Source organism: Lingula anatina, chromosome 1, assembly GCF_051362555.1.
Source record: "Lingula anatina isolate TDL-2025a chromosome 1, LinAna3.0, whole genome shotgun sequence".
Classification (NCBI taxonomy): domain Eukaryota; kingdom Metazoa; phylum Brachiopoda; class Lingulata; order Lingulida; family Lingulidae; genus Lingula; species Lingula anatina.
The window spans coordinates 18,321,399-18,335,562 of record NC_141767.1 but is presented as its reverse complement, the minus strand read 5'-3'; the positions used below and the strand labels follow the sequence as shown (position 1 = coordinate 18,335,562).

At 37.4% G+C, this 14,164-nt stretch overlaps 1 protein-coding gene and 1 long non-coding RNA gene across 7 annotated transcripts; both read left to right on the top strand.

Annotated features, from left to right (window-relative positions):
- Nucleotides 1-722: 722 nt before the first annotated feature.
- Nucleotides 723-14,054, top strand: LOC106153963 (uncharacterized). 6 transcript variants are annotated; one of them, XM_087000271.1, is made up of 8 exons: nt 723-1,010; nt 8,505-8,707; nt 9,041-9,283; nt 10,809-10,997; nt 11,316-11,460; nt 12,338-12,417; nt 12,707-12,862; nt 13,453-14,054. In XM_087000271.1, the coding sequence occupies exons 3-8, from the start codon at nt 9,055-9,057 to the stop codon at nt 14,052-14,054; spliced, it is 1,401 nt and encodes a 466-aa protein (XP_086856397.1). In that variant the 5' UTR covers nt 723-1,010; nt 8,505-8,707; nt 9,041-9,054. The 6 variants fall into 6 exon arrangements, with proteins under 6 accessions (XP_086856397.1, XP_086856394.1, XP_086856395.1 ...); XM_087000268.1 differs by having other exon boundaries at nt 727-1,010; nt 8,512-8,707; nt 9,041-9,252; XM_087000269.1 differs by having other exon boundaries at nt 727-1,010; nt 9,041-9,252.
- LOC147764038 (uncharacterized) lies at nt 2,958-6,169 on the top strand. Its single transcript, XR_015331846.1, has 2 exons — nt 2,958-3,955; nt 4,299-6,169. It is a non-coding gene; the product is annotated as an uncharacterized LOC147764038 (long non-coding RNA).
- Nucleotides 14,055-14,164: the final 110 nt, after the last annotated feature.

Below are 14,164 nucleotides of genomic sequence, written 5' to 3'. Positions count from 1 at the left end.
AACAAAAGGCAGGGAATCAACGCGCGCTAAGAAAAGGGGGTTGGCTTCACACGGGGATTTTACGTTCATTTACAGACCATATTTTACAAAATCCATATGCCAAACTGGGTTAGCCAATTCTTAGCAAAAGAGAAATTCTATCAAAATAGGAAAATGCCGGAATCTACTCTGTATATGGATAGAAACACAAAATGAATTACCTTCTACCAGGGCGACGGATTGATTTTCCACAGATATTCACAGATATGTCTATAGATATATAGACAGTCATTTTGGCTTTCAGATTCACCAAAAATGTCCCCAATAATAACTGCAGCCCTGGTTTTGGGTAACAATTAATTTAGGCGAGGTTGCCCCTAAACTTTCACACATATACTCGAGGCCTACATGTATATTGAGTTATTATTAATCCCACTGTCACGGTCCAATGTCATTTTTATAGATTGATGTTGACACTTCTTGATTTTAACCGTAAGATATGGTGGTAATTGAGCAATTGGACATAAAATCGATGAAGGCAAACTAAAAATTTTATGAAAAGAATGCAAAACTGTTTCGAACGTTTTTGTTTTTCTTCCAGAAAACTATACTTCTTCGGTGTTTACATCATCACCAACTTCCATAAAGAGAAAAGAACAATATATCTTAATTTTGAAATTCCAGTTTTCATTTAATAGCTCTCAGAAAACTGAGTCTAACGGCGTGGTACTTGAGTGTTCAAGACGCTCCACACCTACCACAGGAGTAACAATAGAGGGTTAAGCACTCACTCCATGAGACAAAAGAAGTAGAGATTGACAGTCAAATCGGTAGACAGCTTCAGAAAACTGAGTCTAACGGCGTGGTACTTGAGTGTTCAAGACGCTCCACACCTACCACAGGATTAACAATAGAGGGTTAAGTACTCACTCCATGAGACAAAAGAAGTAGAGATTGACAGTCAAATCGGTAGACAGCTTCAGTTATGATGAGATGAGATTTATACGTAACCGTCGACAAGATTACAAAAGGTATGGTTCTCATCTTCATAAATATTGTTAAATGTGTGAATATCATGACAGGTGAGACGGTAATATGGCTAAATCCAGCGTTATTTACATTTACCGGTACCAAAGACATGGTCCCAGAACGTTGAGAGGGCAATATGGCTAAATGCAGACAAATGTTGCCAATGGGTTGCACTCTTGGGTAACATTGTCTTTTTGAATCTGCATTTGGCCATGTCGTCGGCTGTATTTTCCTCATACCGGCCATTGTTTGTCACCGAATAACTTTTAAAGATTCACAAGACTGGGGGTGGCACGACAAACTAAATGAACTACACAAAAAAAAACCCCGAATCTGTGGGGGTGAAATAAATACTGCACCATTTGCATGAATAGTGCTCATGATGACACGGGAGTCCCTTCGGTAAAACCTGCTTTGCAGTTTATATGTCGCGTAGCAAGTGATGAGTTTTCGAAGTACACTGTAAAGAGTTTCATAGACCGTGCAGCAACCTTTTGGCTGTCAGGTTACTATTATAGTGAAGGTACGGGGGTTCACAAACCAACAACAAGAGATCAAGTAATGTCTTATTCTACAGGGAAAGCTGATACAGATTCATACGGGTTTTACGGTAAAATCTCTCTCTCTCTCTCTCTCTCTCTCTCTCTCACACACACACACACACACGCGCGCACGCACGCACAATGTGTAGATCACTGCAGTGGACACCTATCGAACGATTTAGCTTTATTGTCTCAAACAAATCAGCAATGTCTTTGAGATAACGAACACTATGAAATGGCAGTCTAAGCATATTGCAGTAGTGGCGACTGTCCAAAAAGGACATAGATGTGGCAATCATTTACCTTGTAAATATGACTGAAATCGAAAATGCAATCTATGTATTTGCAATGTTTCCGTGATATAACGCCAGAAAGCTGGACTTATTTTGCTCTTGAACCTCGACAAAAATCAGGATTCGAAACTTGTTTTCAACTTTTGCAAACCCAATGTTAAATTAGTATCAAAAGGCGGCGGTAAAATTAATATCACATTCCGTGAAAGTTGCAATAGATAATAATTGTACACCAGAAATTTGGCAATTTGTTTCTATGTAATCTGTATCTGGCTGTGCGATCTAAACACATCTTTGTGAAATACATACACTTCAGCTCTTTGCATTTTCAGTTATCAACGCGGGAGCCGGTAAACTCCCGCTTCCTGCGTCGATTTTCGAAGCGGTTTTGGTTGTTACGGGCATCATAAAATTTACCTGATGATTGGTTTTCTTATATTCCTTAGACCTCAGGAGCACGTAATCACGTCGATTAATTTTTCCTTGTAATTTTCATTTTGTTCATTCTTACAATAGTACAAAAATTAAACTACAAATAATTGTAATCGGGAAAAGAAATCTGCATGCGATAAGAAAGAGAGAGGTTGGCGAAGATTCCTTATTAAACGACATTTCATAAGAACTATGTACATTGTGACAAACTATCTATGCGCCAATACTTCAAGAAGCCCTTGGTTCGGTGGATACCATTTGGGAACACGCCAAAACATTGCATAATGAAACAGAAGTCACAAGTGGCTTCTAAATATATGAAGAGGGTGTAGGGCCGATTGATATATAATTAGTAGGACATCCTTTATTTGATTTAACAAAATCGTAAAGGTACTAGGTGTCACCAAGGAAGCGGTCACATAATGGGGAATCACCCTGGTTTACCGGGATCTGTTTCTCAAAAAGAACTTCTTTATCCTGAAAATGGGTGTAAACTTTCAGACTGAAATATTGATCTACGTCTACCCGAGAATAACATATTAGAAATAGTAAAAAAAATCAAATATTGCTTAATGTTACTGGCTGTTTGTTACTTTTTAAGTCGACTACTATTGATTTATCTCGAAATGAAGTTTAACTTTTTTTTTTGGGGGGGGGGGGCGAATCTAAAAGTTTAGACCTATTATCGGGCTAAAGTTGTTTTGTGAAAACGCCCCGATGCCGCGCGTTTTCCGGTCACACAGGTAGCAATGTATTTTCTTATCATCAAAACTGATCCCAATCTGTTATGCACTAGTTCTGTGCAAACAATGAAATAAATAAATAAATAAAACATCTGATTACTCTGTGTTTACAAGGTGTGTCTAGTAATCTCTTTAGCCGAATTAAACACAGACATCACGGTCGCCTAGATGCAATGGATTCACCGATGACTTATCAAAAATGTGACGACAGACAGCCGTTGCATACACTCATGAAATTCGTGTTCATTCGGTTTATATTTGACTTGAATAACAGATAAAATTTGGATTATCTTTGATAAACTTTTATTTAATTGATCAGAGGCGTCTGGTTAAATTCACACGTGCTTTGTAACGTTTAATTTGAGATATAACTATTTGTCTATATAATTAGTCAGAAGAACGCGCCCTCTATTATGAGGTTTCTGTGGACAAATGGTTACCGAACTCTGTCAAATTTTCGGGTTCAGCAATCGTTGCTAGCCCTTTCTTAAAACGCGCCACCTAACATATCTCAAAGAAAAAAAATTAAATATACGTGTTTCTATCAAATGCACAGGAGACACTGGCCTGAAATGAATGCTTCGCTGGAGTATTAGGCATCTGACTTGAAAAAAATGAAGCGGAACACGCTGTTTAAGCAAACAATAATTCGTCAGTACGGACCACGTGACGGGATTCTATCTATGACGCGTTCACACTGTTAAATACAACATAAGAGATCCTGCAACGTGCATATTTATCTAGATCGGATAGCAAACGCACAGGTGCAAATTCTATTAAGCAGACTATTTTTACGATACAATTCCAAGCTAAACTATTCTTAAAAACAATTATTGTAGAAAGCTGACTAGCGAAACGCTTTAGTGAAGAAAAGCGTGTGAAAACAGAGCAAAACGGGCGCAAATCGCTTCTTTAAGCTGAAACCAGCCGAGTGAAGGTAAGGGTTGTTATGGTTGTCAAACAAGATTTAAACCGATTAAGGTGCCTAAAATACCTCCGAACTCAACTTAAGTTACTTTAAAGGGTGTAAAGCTTGACCTGTATAAATATCAAACTTTAAACTTGAGTATCAATATCATTCGTTCAGGCTGCTAAAATATTCCGTAAAAACAGAAGTGACTCCTTCTAATTCAGCGCGGTGGGATAAATTCACTAAAGGTAAATATGTTTCGTGTTCTCGGAATGCTTAGGATCGCTTGTCATTTCAAGTTCATATCTAGAAAAAATGATTTGAGGTAAACCAAGCTTGATTTAATTTGAATCATTTCTAACAATTTTAGCAAGAAGAGAATGGTGCAGCGCAGCGTGCTCGTCGTTCTCGTGCTGTTTGGCGTCGCCTTCAGCAGTGGTCAAGAATTTAAATGGAAATACATTGAGCAGCTGCGGTGGAAACTCCAACAGCTCGAAAGACTACATCAGCTGAGCAAGGCAATTGACGAGGTGGCGCCCTTCAGAATCTCCGGTTATATCTTAACCACATCAACTACTGGTAACGCAAGAGCCCAGGAATTCCCCAGGGAAGATCCCGACGCAACAGCCAAGCGCACAACACAAACTTTGCCCCCCTCAACAGTCAACCCAACGCCAACAACAACAACAACAGTAACATTAAAGAGAACGCCCATGGAGGTCGCTCAGGGGTCCACCTATAACGTTCAAGTGGCAAGTAGATTGCGCAGGCCGGCTGTGATGGATGATGTAGGACCGTACGATTATGAACCCGGATGGCGGGGGGGCAGAAGGGGCAGAGACGTTGACTTTGTGCTCAACGACGAGGAGGGGTGGTAAGAACCAGAGTTGAAAGAGAACTGATGCAGCAACAACCCGCTCAGCAGGCATTTAGGAAATTGGATCCAAATTTTTATTATAACTATGAAGTATTGCTTTATTTATTCATTTATCTTTTTCTGATACGAGTACGTTTTTCACAATGACTATGACCTTACTATATACATATATATTTTAACTACAATAACAATTTACAAAGAGAAATTTCTATTTTATTAGGCCATTAACTTCATTTATTTGCTTGTTTTTGAAAAGTTGCATTTGTTGAAGACATTTTAATGATGAATCTTAAGGTCAGCGATTCTATTTTTACAAGATCTACTCATTAAATTGCCAATATTTATTTAATAGCTCGGCGCCTTGCCATTTTAGGTCTTGTTGATTAGATTATAAAACCTTGACACGTGTGCCGCCCCTTAAATGTGGACTATGACTATTGTTGAAACCCAACCTTAGATTAGAAATAATTAAAACACGATTGTCCTTGTTGTTTCTCACTGGCAACATTTCATTTGTTTATACTGACTTGCAACATTCCAGGTTTTAAGCATATAGTCATTTTTCCCCTTTTTCTCTTTATAATTCTGTTTTTATGATGCAACAATTGTTTTTAGACCTCATAGAATGGATAAAAGCAAGCAAGAGTGACCTATGATATAAATTTAAGTGAATGTAGAATTTTGAAATATTGATGTTCAAACTCATTTTTTTCTTAGATACACTGAGATACAGACGTATTTTTTCAATCAGAGCGGTTTTTAACACCCCCCCCCCCAAAAAAAAAAAAAAAAAAAAAAAAAAATCGAGGAAATACTACAAAAAACGCAACTAATGGCCTTGAATTTACTTTATAGCCCAATCGGATAATAACCTAAAATATTTGCACGGACCTAAGGTGGTATGACACTGGGTGTTAAACACGAAACGTTTCGTCGAAATGTCTTCAATCACGACACGGAATACAGCTATGGTTTTTTGATAACAATTAATAAAATTACAATTGATGAGTATTTTTCTAGAATGAGCACCTTACGTGTTCATGCAAACGTAGAACGTTAAAATAAAATATTTGCCACATTATTATGTAATACTTGTAAGTATAAAGAGGCATCCGAATAGTGAATTTAATTGTTGGTTTCTTACATTAAATGTCGTGATCACTTCTTTACTATTTTAGAGTTGTGTCATTTTGGAGTCCTAACAGTTGGATTTTTACTGAGGTTTATTTAAAACGAGGCATACTTAATTTATTTACTGCGCAGTCAGTATTATTTATTGTGTACGCACATTAGTAAAGTTCGTGTGAGTGTGTTACTTGATAATTTGAGTCACGAAGTATAAATAAACATGTACTTTACCCCAACTGTTGATTTCTGTCATTCTAGAAAAGTAATTCTACACTACATACATGTGAACGGTATTGAAGTTGAAAGTAGAAAATAATGTAAAAAATCGAAAACATTTAAAAATATTCTAATATGTGTTTGTTCTCAAAGGCACATTGATTCGTTAATTTTTCATTTCTGGTAAATCGCCTTGTGTAAGGAATCCCTCTTCCATAATAAATTGAGGAGATATGTCTACATACATGTGTTTGATGGAAATCTCGTGATTTTGGTAAAATTTTCTTGCTCCGGTCACCAGCATAGGTTTAGAAAAGTGATAGATGAGGCACGACTGGGACATTTTTTCAATAGCTTAAAGGTGCCCAGGTGTCACTGCAGTTGCCATCTCTCTCTCTCTCTCTCTCTCTCTCTCTCTCTCTCTCTCTCAAAAAGCGATGGATACATAGATATAAAGGCCCACAAATGAGATATAACATTGATTTCAATCCCTTCCGTTAATGATTCTGTTAGCTTATTTTCAAAATCAATGCTCAGCAATACTCTAGTGGGTAGAAAGCGCTGATTATGAATAGAAATTTGGGGGGAAGATATTGATTTACTTGTTCTTGAAAATTGATGCGAAGATGAGTTCAGCAATCACGTCGCACAGGACAACAGAAAGGAACTCTGTATCAGTAATTGAGTTGAAAAACTCGATGCCTAAACCCAGTCCTCCAAACTGGTTTAGAAAGCGGTCGTGCTCACAATGGACATCGTGTTTTTCTAAACTGTCCTTTGGCATCTTAGAAACGCCTGCAGGGCGGTTAAGAATAAGACGACATCACTCGCTTGCTGAGTTTTTGTGCGTTTCACAGCTTGACAGAATCCCGGAAATATCTTTTCTACGTGCCTGGGTCTTTCTTTGAGTGCAAATTGCGGCAGCATTTGTGGGAGGAAATGAAAGGATTTTCGTGTTGTTGAAAGAAGAAGGACATGTTCAACCTGCGTTTGGACTTTGAAACATTTTTCTGATTAATAAACATGTCGCCGGCGTCGTCAGGATTTATCCCGAAGAATGGGGTTAATCTAGTGCTCCTTATTTGCATGGTATCTTTAATATGCATATGTATAACGGGTAAGTAAATGGACGTAAAACTATTCAACGTAAATGATTAACCGGAGCTGAAAATGTATTTTGTTAATGAATAGCTTTGGGTCTTTCAGGTTTAAGGAAAAAAGGACTAAGAAAGAAAAAAAACGAACATATATTTATGGGTTTTTTTTGCATCATTAGGTATTATTTGTGTAGTTTATTTAAAAATAAAGATATAGATAAACAATTAAATAAATAAATAAATAAATAAATAAATAAATAAATAAATAAATAACAATAATAATGATTATCGAGAGAAAATAAGAAAAATGTTGATCACCTGGAACGTCTATGTAAGGGTCTACACACTTTCTTTGATAGAACATCTGATATTAATTGATTATAGAAAAAGAGCTCGACCTGGAGACCCGCCATCCAAGGGTCATTTTAACTGCAAAAAGTCAGTTTCATTTAAACATCAAAGATATACTTTTGTGTAGAATTTTGAAAACAAAAGAGAACATAGCTTGCTTAATATTTAGAAAGTCGATGGTTTCTAATTAGCTCAGTGCAGCCCTGTAGTCATTCGTGCAGTGTCACATTCAGGAGAGACGTCCTCGCCATCATGCTAGAACAAATATCACGACAAATTAACTTGCCTGTGCACACGCAAGGTGTTTGCGTCCAGATAAATGATGTTTGTTCTTCAGTGATGAACAATGTCATAGACAGACCGACAAACGGGTCAAAAAGTGTCTTCGATATCGATTAAATCCGGTAAATTAACTTTTGATAATATTAATAAAAAAGTATTTAAAAAGTATATTGTGATCGTGTCAAAGTAAACAGAGGCGCAGATGATATAAGGTTTAGGTTAAAAATAAGTGGCGGAAGGGACCTTTGTAGTTTGTGTCCGGATGGATTTTAGATGACCATGACAAAATTGATTGTCAGCCACGAGGAAAGAAAACCTATTGCAACAAGAAAACATTACAACTAAGAAGAAGTAGTATTTTGAACAGTATTTTGTTGTACTCCTTTCACAATGCCGATTTACATATCTGAGGATGAAAAAAGTTATTCAGTAATGAGTATTTTACACAAATGTCATCCGATTAGAAATGTTATTGTGGCAATCATGATATAAAATTATTTTAAAGCCGTATAGTAAATAGTATTTGGGATTCATTAGTCATTAGGATGAAAGTTTTCGATCACCCTTAGACCTCACTAGAATATATTTTGTTCTTCTACACAATGACCCCGTAAATTTTTCTGAGATTTCAGACTCGACTCAATCCTGTGACCAAGAATTTGACAGCAGAAACGTGAGGTCTGGGCGCTTCTATTCCCCAAACATTGCAATCACGTCTGGACAGAATATCAACGCAACTGAATGCTCGTATACATTCAAAGCAGAGGCCCTGATGTGGGTGAAAATTGAATTTGATATTTTAAGCATAGGAACAGAAATCAACGGCAGGTAAATCAAACTTAGTTTATTTATTCCTTTATAATTTATCTTTTTTTAAAATTTTACTTCTTTTTTCCTTTTGCACGCGTATGTAGCGTATATAAACAACCAACTGGTTCCAAGATTTCAAAATTCACAAACATCGAAATGTAAAAAAAAATAAAATGAAACTTTCAAGTTTAAAAACAATCACATCCGTGACTTTGTTTTACAGAGCACTGTCACTTAACTGAAGTCGCCAAGGATGAATTATGATATAGTTAAGACTAGAGTTGATTTGTTCATCTAATGTTTTTCTGCTAGATGATATACCCAAGGGATCACAATAGATTTACATTCCAGTTGTTCGGGCGGAGATGTCACTGTATACTCCGTGGATGACCGCGGCACTGAGCATCTTTTATCAGAACTGTGTGGAAGACACGTACGTCCACCTACTGTGGTATCACGCTCACCTCACGCTGTGGTCAGGTACCGCAGGAACGCCAGTCTGGAAGACCCCTATAGGCAGGGACAGTATGGCTTTATTGGAAGATATACGTTCTGGACAGATGGTGGGTTATAAAGAGGGAATGAAATATCATGGTTCGTATATGTGCTCTGCATCTTTATGTCTTTAGGGAGGAGAGAAATGCCCAAACTGTTTCATTTGACGTACCCATAGAAAAACTGATTCACCGACGGGCTCAACTAAATTCTGATCAACCAAAAAACCTATAAATCAATTACATTTTATTAACTGCAGCATGGGCCTTTTTCGCAGTGGCCTTATTTTGATGCCCTAAAATGCATGTTTTGTAGACAAGAAGTATTCAAAGTAAGTATATTAGTTATACATCCGAAGTCCTTATCAGATAATGCATGGCGTATTGTATGGTAATTTTTTAGTTGAATCTGAGTGATTGAGTGGAAATCGAAAGAGGCAAAGGGAATACCAGTCAGGCAATCTAATAAAAAAAGGATAAATGGTTCAATTGCTAGTAGCAACATCATATTGCAGTATTACTCCGAAGGGAAAACACATCCATTTACATCCAGTGCAAATAGACGGCAGTTAGAAGGACCTAGTTTCTTTAACGATGAATTGCTGCAAACTTAGACCCTTTATACATGCGTGATGGGTCCAAGCTGCAAGTAAAATGTTCAATACGTGTGCACGTATTTTGGCTTGAGATAGTGTGTGTGTGTGTGTGCGTGTGTGTGCACGTGCATGTTTCCGCGTGTGTGTGTGTGTGTGTGTGTGTGAGAGAGAGAGAGAGAGAGAAGGAAAGGAATGACAACAATGACGGTACATTCAGTGGCATTAATGCTCCGTAATTTTCACAAAGAATCCAAAGAATCAATGCTTCTCGCAGCGCCGAGCGGACGATTGTGATGTGAAAGCGCATTATCAGCGTAATACCATTAAAGATTTTTGTTGCAAGACGGACACGAGTCATCAAGATATCACAGAGTGGATTGCTGTCCGTCATTGAGGTGCTGTCTTCTGATAATGGCGTTACTGATTGATCGCTCCACGTAATTTCCTTGTTCTTACGTCTGAGTGTCCCTGCATTAGATGTAAAAAACGCCATCCCATAGAGATTGCAGGTGATCAAATATCCGCGTGCTTTTTGTACACAGTATTAGATTAGAAAATGATTTACTCGATTAACTGATGTAAATTTCTTTAATTTTGGCGATTATGTTGTTTGTCAGCGTTTATTCTCATCAACAACGGTAAACTTGGCTAAAAGCCGTTCAGTTTGTCCATGCTGTCGGGGGAGCGTATCCAAACTTCTACCGTGTAACCAAGAGATTTTTGAAAATCATTTATGTACGGAGTTAATTGAACAACAATACTACCAGGCTCATAATTTTTTTAAATGTTTTCTACATCTATAAGTGCCTTCCTGACGCAAGAAATCAATATACCTTGAATTATAGACGTAAAATTGGCAAGACATCCCAAACACAGCTCAATACTTCAGGTCAAACCTTAATTTTCTTTATCGACCTCACAACGACGAACAAACGCTTTTTAACCAAAAAACCAAAACCGAAAACAAAGCGGCTGTTATAGGCCATGTTATTTATTACAAATATACCAACATTATGTTTTATTACTTAGGGTCTGCAGAACCGCATCGCCATGATCGTTCGTGTGGGCCCCAACTGATCACTGGGAGTAGCGGTACCCTGCAGTCCCCGGGGTATCCTCAACCATACTCCCCCGGGACCCTGTGCTCCTGGAACATAGAGGTGGAAAGCAGTGCACAGATCCTCATCACATTTCTAGACCTTGATATAGGAAATAACAGTAATTTGGTCTTGAAATTTTTACATTTGGTTTATGGGGAAATCAGAAGCCATTGGCCTTTTTTTTAATTAGCGATATATTAATTTCAAAAATGACTTTTTAAATTTTTTTAACTAAATTGACAGTTGAATAATCATTATGATTAGATTCATTCACCAATCTTTTTTCCTAAGATGGGAGAGTAAAATAGAATAAACGCGCTTTTTTATTAATTGCTTAAGAAACAATAAACAATCAACCCTAGCGCATAGTTAATACACTACATAGCCGCGATTATTAATCAAAGACTTACTTCGTGGGTAATCTTATATCTTACAGTTCACTGCAATGAAACCCGTATTTCCATTTTCAACCACCCTGGACGGGTGCAGGATGACCCTGAAGCGGTCGTTTGCGGAAAACTTATGCTCTACGACCAAGGTGTGAGAGAATTCATGTCTGGATCCAACAGCGTGCATGTCAGGTAATAGGCCTACACTGTAGCAAACCTTTAATTATTGATTTGAATGAAATTCAGAGCCTTTCTTCTCCACTCCTAGCTGTTCCCATCTCTGGGGCAATGTAGTGGAAATGGAGTAGCCTAAGGATTTGGATTTTCTTCATTGCAATAATGCTTCTATATTTATTTAGTTATTCATAGAGACTGTTCATGTTTTTCTTTGTTTTTATCTAATGTTTGTTTTTTGTCGTGGCTTTAGTTTCAATTTTGATTCAACCAAATGTTTGTAAATTAATCGTAAAAGCTACATCAGACTTGGTATACAGACAACGAACGTGTGGGGTAGGATAAGTAAGATGCGACAATGTATAATGTATGACAGTTATGATAGGTAGACCCTACTACAGAATATTAAGTAAATCAATGTCCTTCAAAGGAGACAAAAATTATATATGGCAGAGCGGGTTTAAACCAACCGCACACTGCCTGTTTGTCAGAAGCTAAACGGAAAATGGCGGTGCAGTTGTATTCGAAATGCTTCAGTTGGGAAGCTTTTGCAGCCGGGGTGATTGCGTTTTATATGTTACGCCGCTGTCGCTTTTAACCCGTCATGCGGTTGACAATTTAATGCTCGAATTAAAAAAAAGCCCACTTAGATGTGATCTGGTTTTAATAACGATAATTTCATTACAGTTTTAATTGCCGGAAAAACTTTTTTGTCTAAAATTTTTGTTGTTCTACTCAATTAAATTCCAGACTAAAAAAAATCATGATTTATTTGGTTCTAGACAATTAAATCAGCTGAAAGAACCGTTTTATGAAAAAGTCAAGATAATTGATAATAGTTTTACTTAAGTTGGCTAACCAATTAAATGTAGACCTACTTATTCGTTAATTTTAGGTTCTTTTCCGTAAATTCAAAGCAACACACAAATAAAGGTTTTCGCTTTGTATGGACGGCTGTACAAGCTGATCAAACAGGTAGGTATGCCATTGCATAGTGACTTATAATCCATATATCTTTTTTGTCTCCATGTCTCCTTCTTTATTTTTATTTACATTTTGCTATAATTTTCAAAATGCGTCAAAGATGTCTGGCCCCTCTACTTACCTTTGTTCAGAAAAACACTGAAATTCGAAATACTTTTCGGTCGTTGACAAGGTTTGCAGCTCGTGTAGAATACAACGTCGTCTTATAACAAGATTTGCATCTTTTTGAAGAAAAAAAATGACGTTTATTTGAATACAATCTTAAAATATCATCTTTCAGCCCAGTGTCGTGGTTTCCAGTGTGCTGGGGGCCAGGTTTGCCTGGACAGAAGGGGACTGGCGTGTTACAACCTTCCCCAGTATTGTATCCATCCCTCCCTGGAGTGCGACGCCATGCCAAACTGTGGGGCGTTTGATCTCAGTGATGAGAACAGGTGTAAGTCTGACGCCGTTAGACTCTTTCAAAGTTTGCGTATTTTAAGGTTGCTTACAGGGTACGAGTATTTTAAGATAGCATTTCTTACCTTGTATTTTAGCTAAGCAGTTTGCTGTTCTTTATATTGTTATTGTCATTTTACCGTTTTGTTTTTAATCATTTTAAACATGTAAGATGCATTGAGATTTTTTATAGAGTGTGCTAAAAATTATCATAATTAATATAAAGCTTTATGCTTCAGTTTCTTGCATGTTTTAAGCATTCAAGATTATAAATCTAATTAAATTTTAAAATATCCAAGATTAAAAAACTACACCTGAACCCGATTTTCAAAATTCAAAGACTACAATAAAACTTTCAAATACTTTCAAATATGGCAATTTTGAAAACTGTTTAGTTTTACTTTATTTTATACCATAAACTTGTTCTACTAGATATTTTGGTACATGTATCAAAAGATTGACTTTCCACATGAAATCTGAAAGGCCTAATCTCTTTCCCTCCCCATCTTTAAACGGATCGCTGTAAAGCAAGAAAACACTACATCCACCTCTTGTCCTTGTGTACAGTTTTGCTGCTCTGTATTGCAGGTGAAGAAGACAAAATGATCACACTGACAGCAGTGGGTATAGCAGCCAGTGTGTTACTCCTGGTGACACTGTTAACATACAAGTCTGTCAAGTGGTACAGGAAGCAGACTAGGACGCAGAGGAGAAAAGGGGTGAACACCTTGGCCAAGGATGTCGCACATCAGGTCCGTCTGCTGGCCGAGAGTCCAAGCAGACATAGAAGGGCAGACCACATGTTGCATGGCTTGACCATAGCCAATACCATGACAGAGGAGCTTCTACCAGCTTGGTTCTCAACTCCGACAATGCAGGACGATGATTCGGCAGAAGTGGTTGTAAATGAAATGAGTTTACAAATGGACTGGGATGTCTCCCAATCCGAGTATTCACCCACTGCTGGAAGTAGTTACGATAGTGGTAGAACATACGATTTGGACAGTACTAATGTTCCTCCATCTTTAGAAGAGTACTCCTCATACATGTGCCCTATGCCTGCTGCAGGTACCTCACAGTACTTACAGGCTTACCAGGTCATTTTTAGTTCAGACTTAGATGAGGATTCTGACAGATCTACTGTTATCAGTAATCCCAACATACGCGGGAAATCAGATGATGTATTTTAGTAGCTCTGCTAGTTTTCATTCACATGTTCAGTACTATATTACTATAGTTGAATAAATTAGTTTGGAATAACCTTCTGAGTGTTTCATAACTTTTAAAGCGATGTTTTAAT

Excerpts from the sequence above, each read along its gene's own strand:
- LOC106153963 (XM_087000267.1), top strand. The coding sequence starts at position 7,173 with ATGTCGCCGGCGTCGTCAGGATTTATCCCGAAGAATGGGGTTAATCTA. Across the intron at positions 9,253-10,808 it reads ATATACGTTCTGGACAGATG|GGTCTGCAGAACCGCATCGC; the intron begins GTGGGTTATAAA and ends TTTATTACTTAG. Across the intron at positions 12,418-12,706 it reads TGTACAAGCTGATCAAACAG|CCCAGTGTCGTGGTTTCCAG; the intron begins GTAGGTATGCCA and ends ATCATCTTTCAG.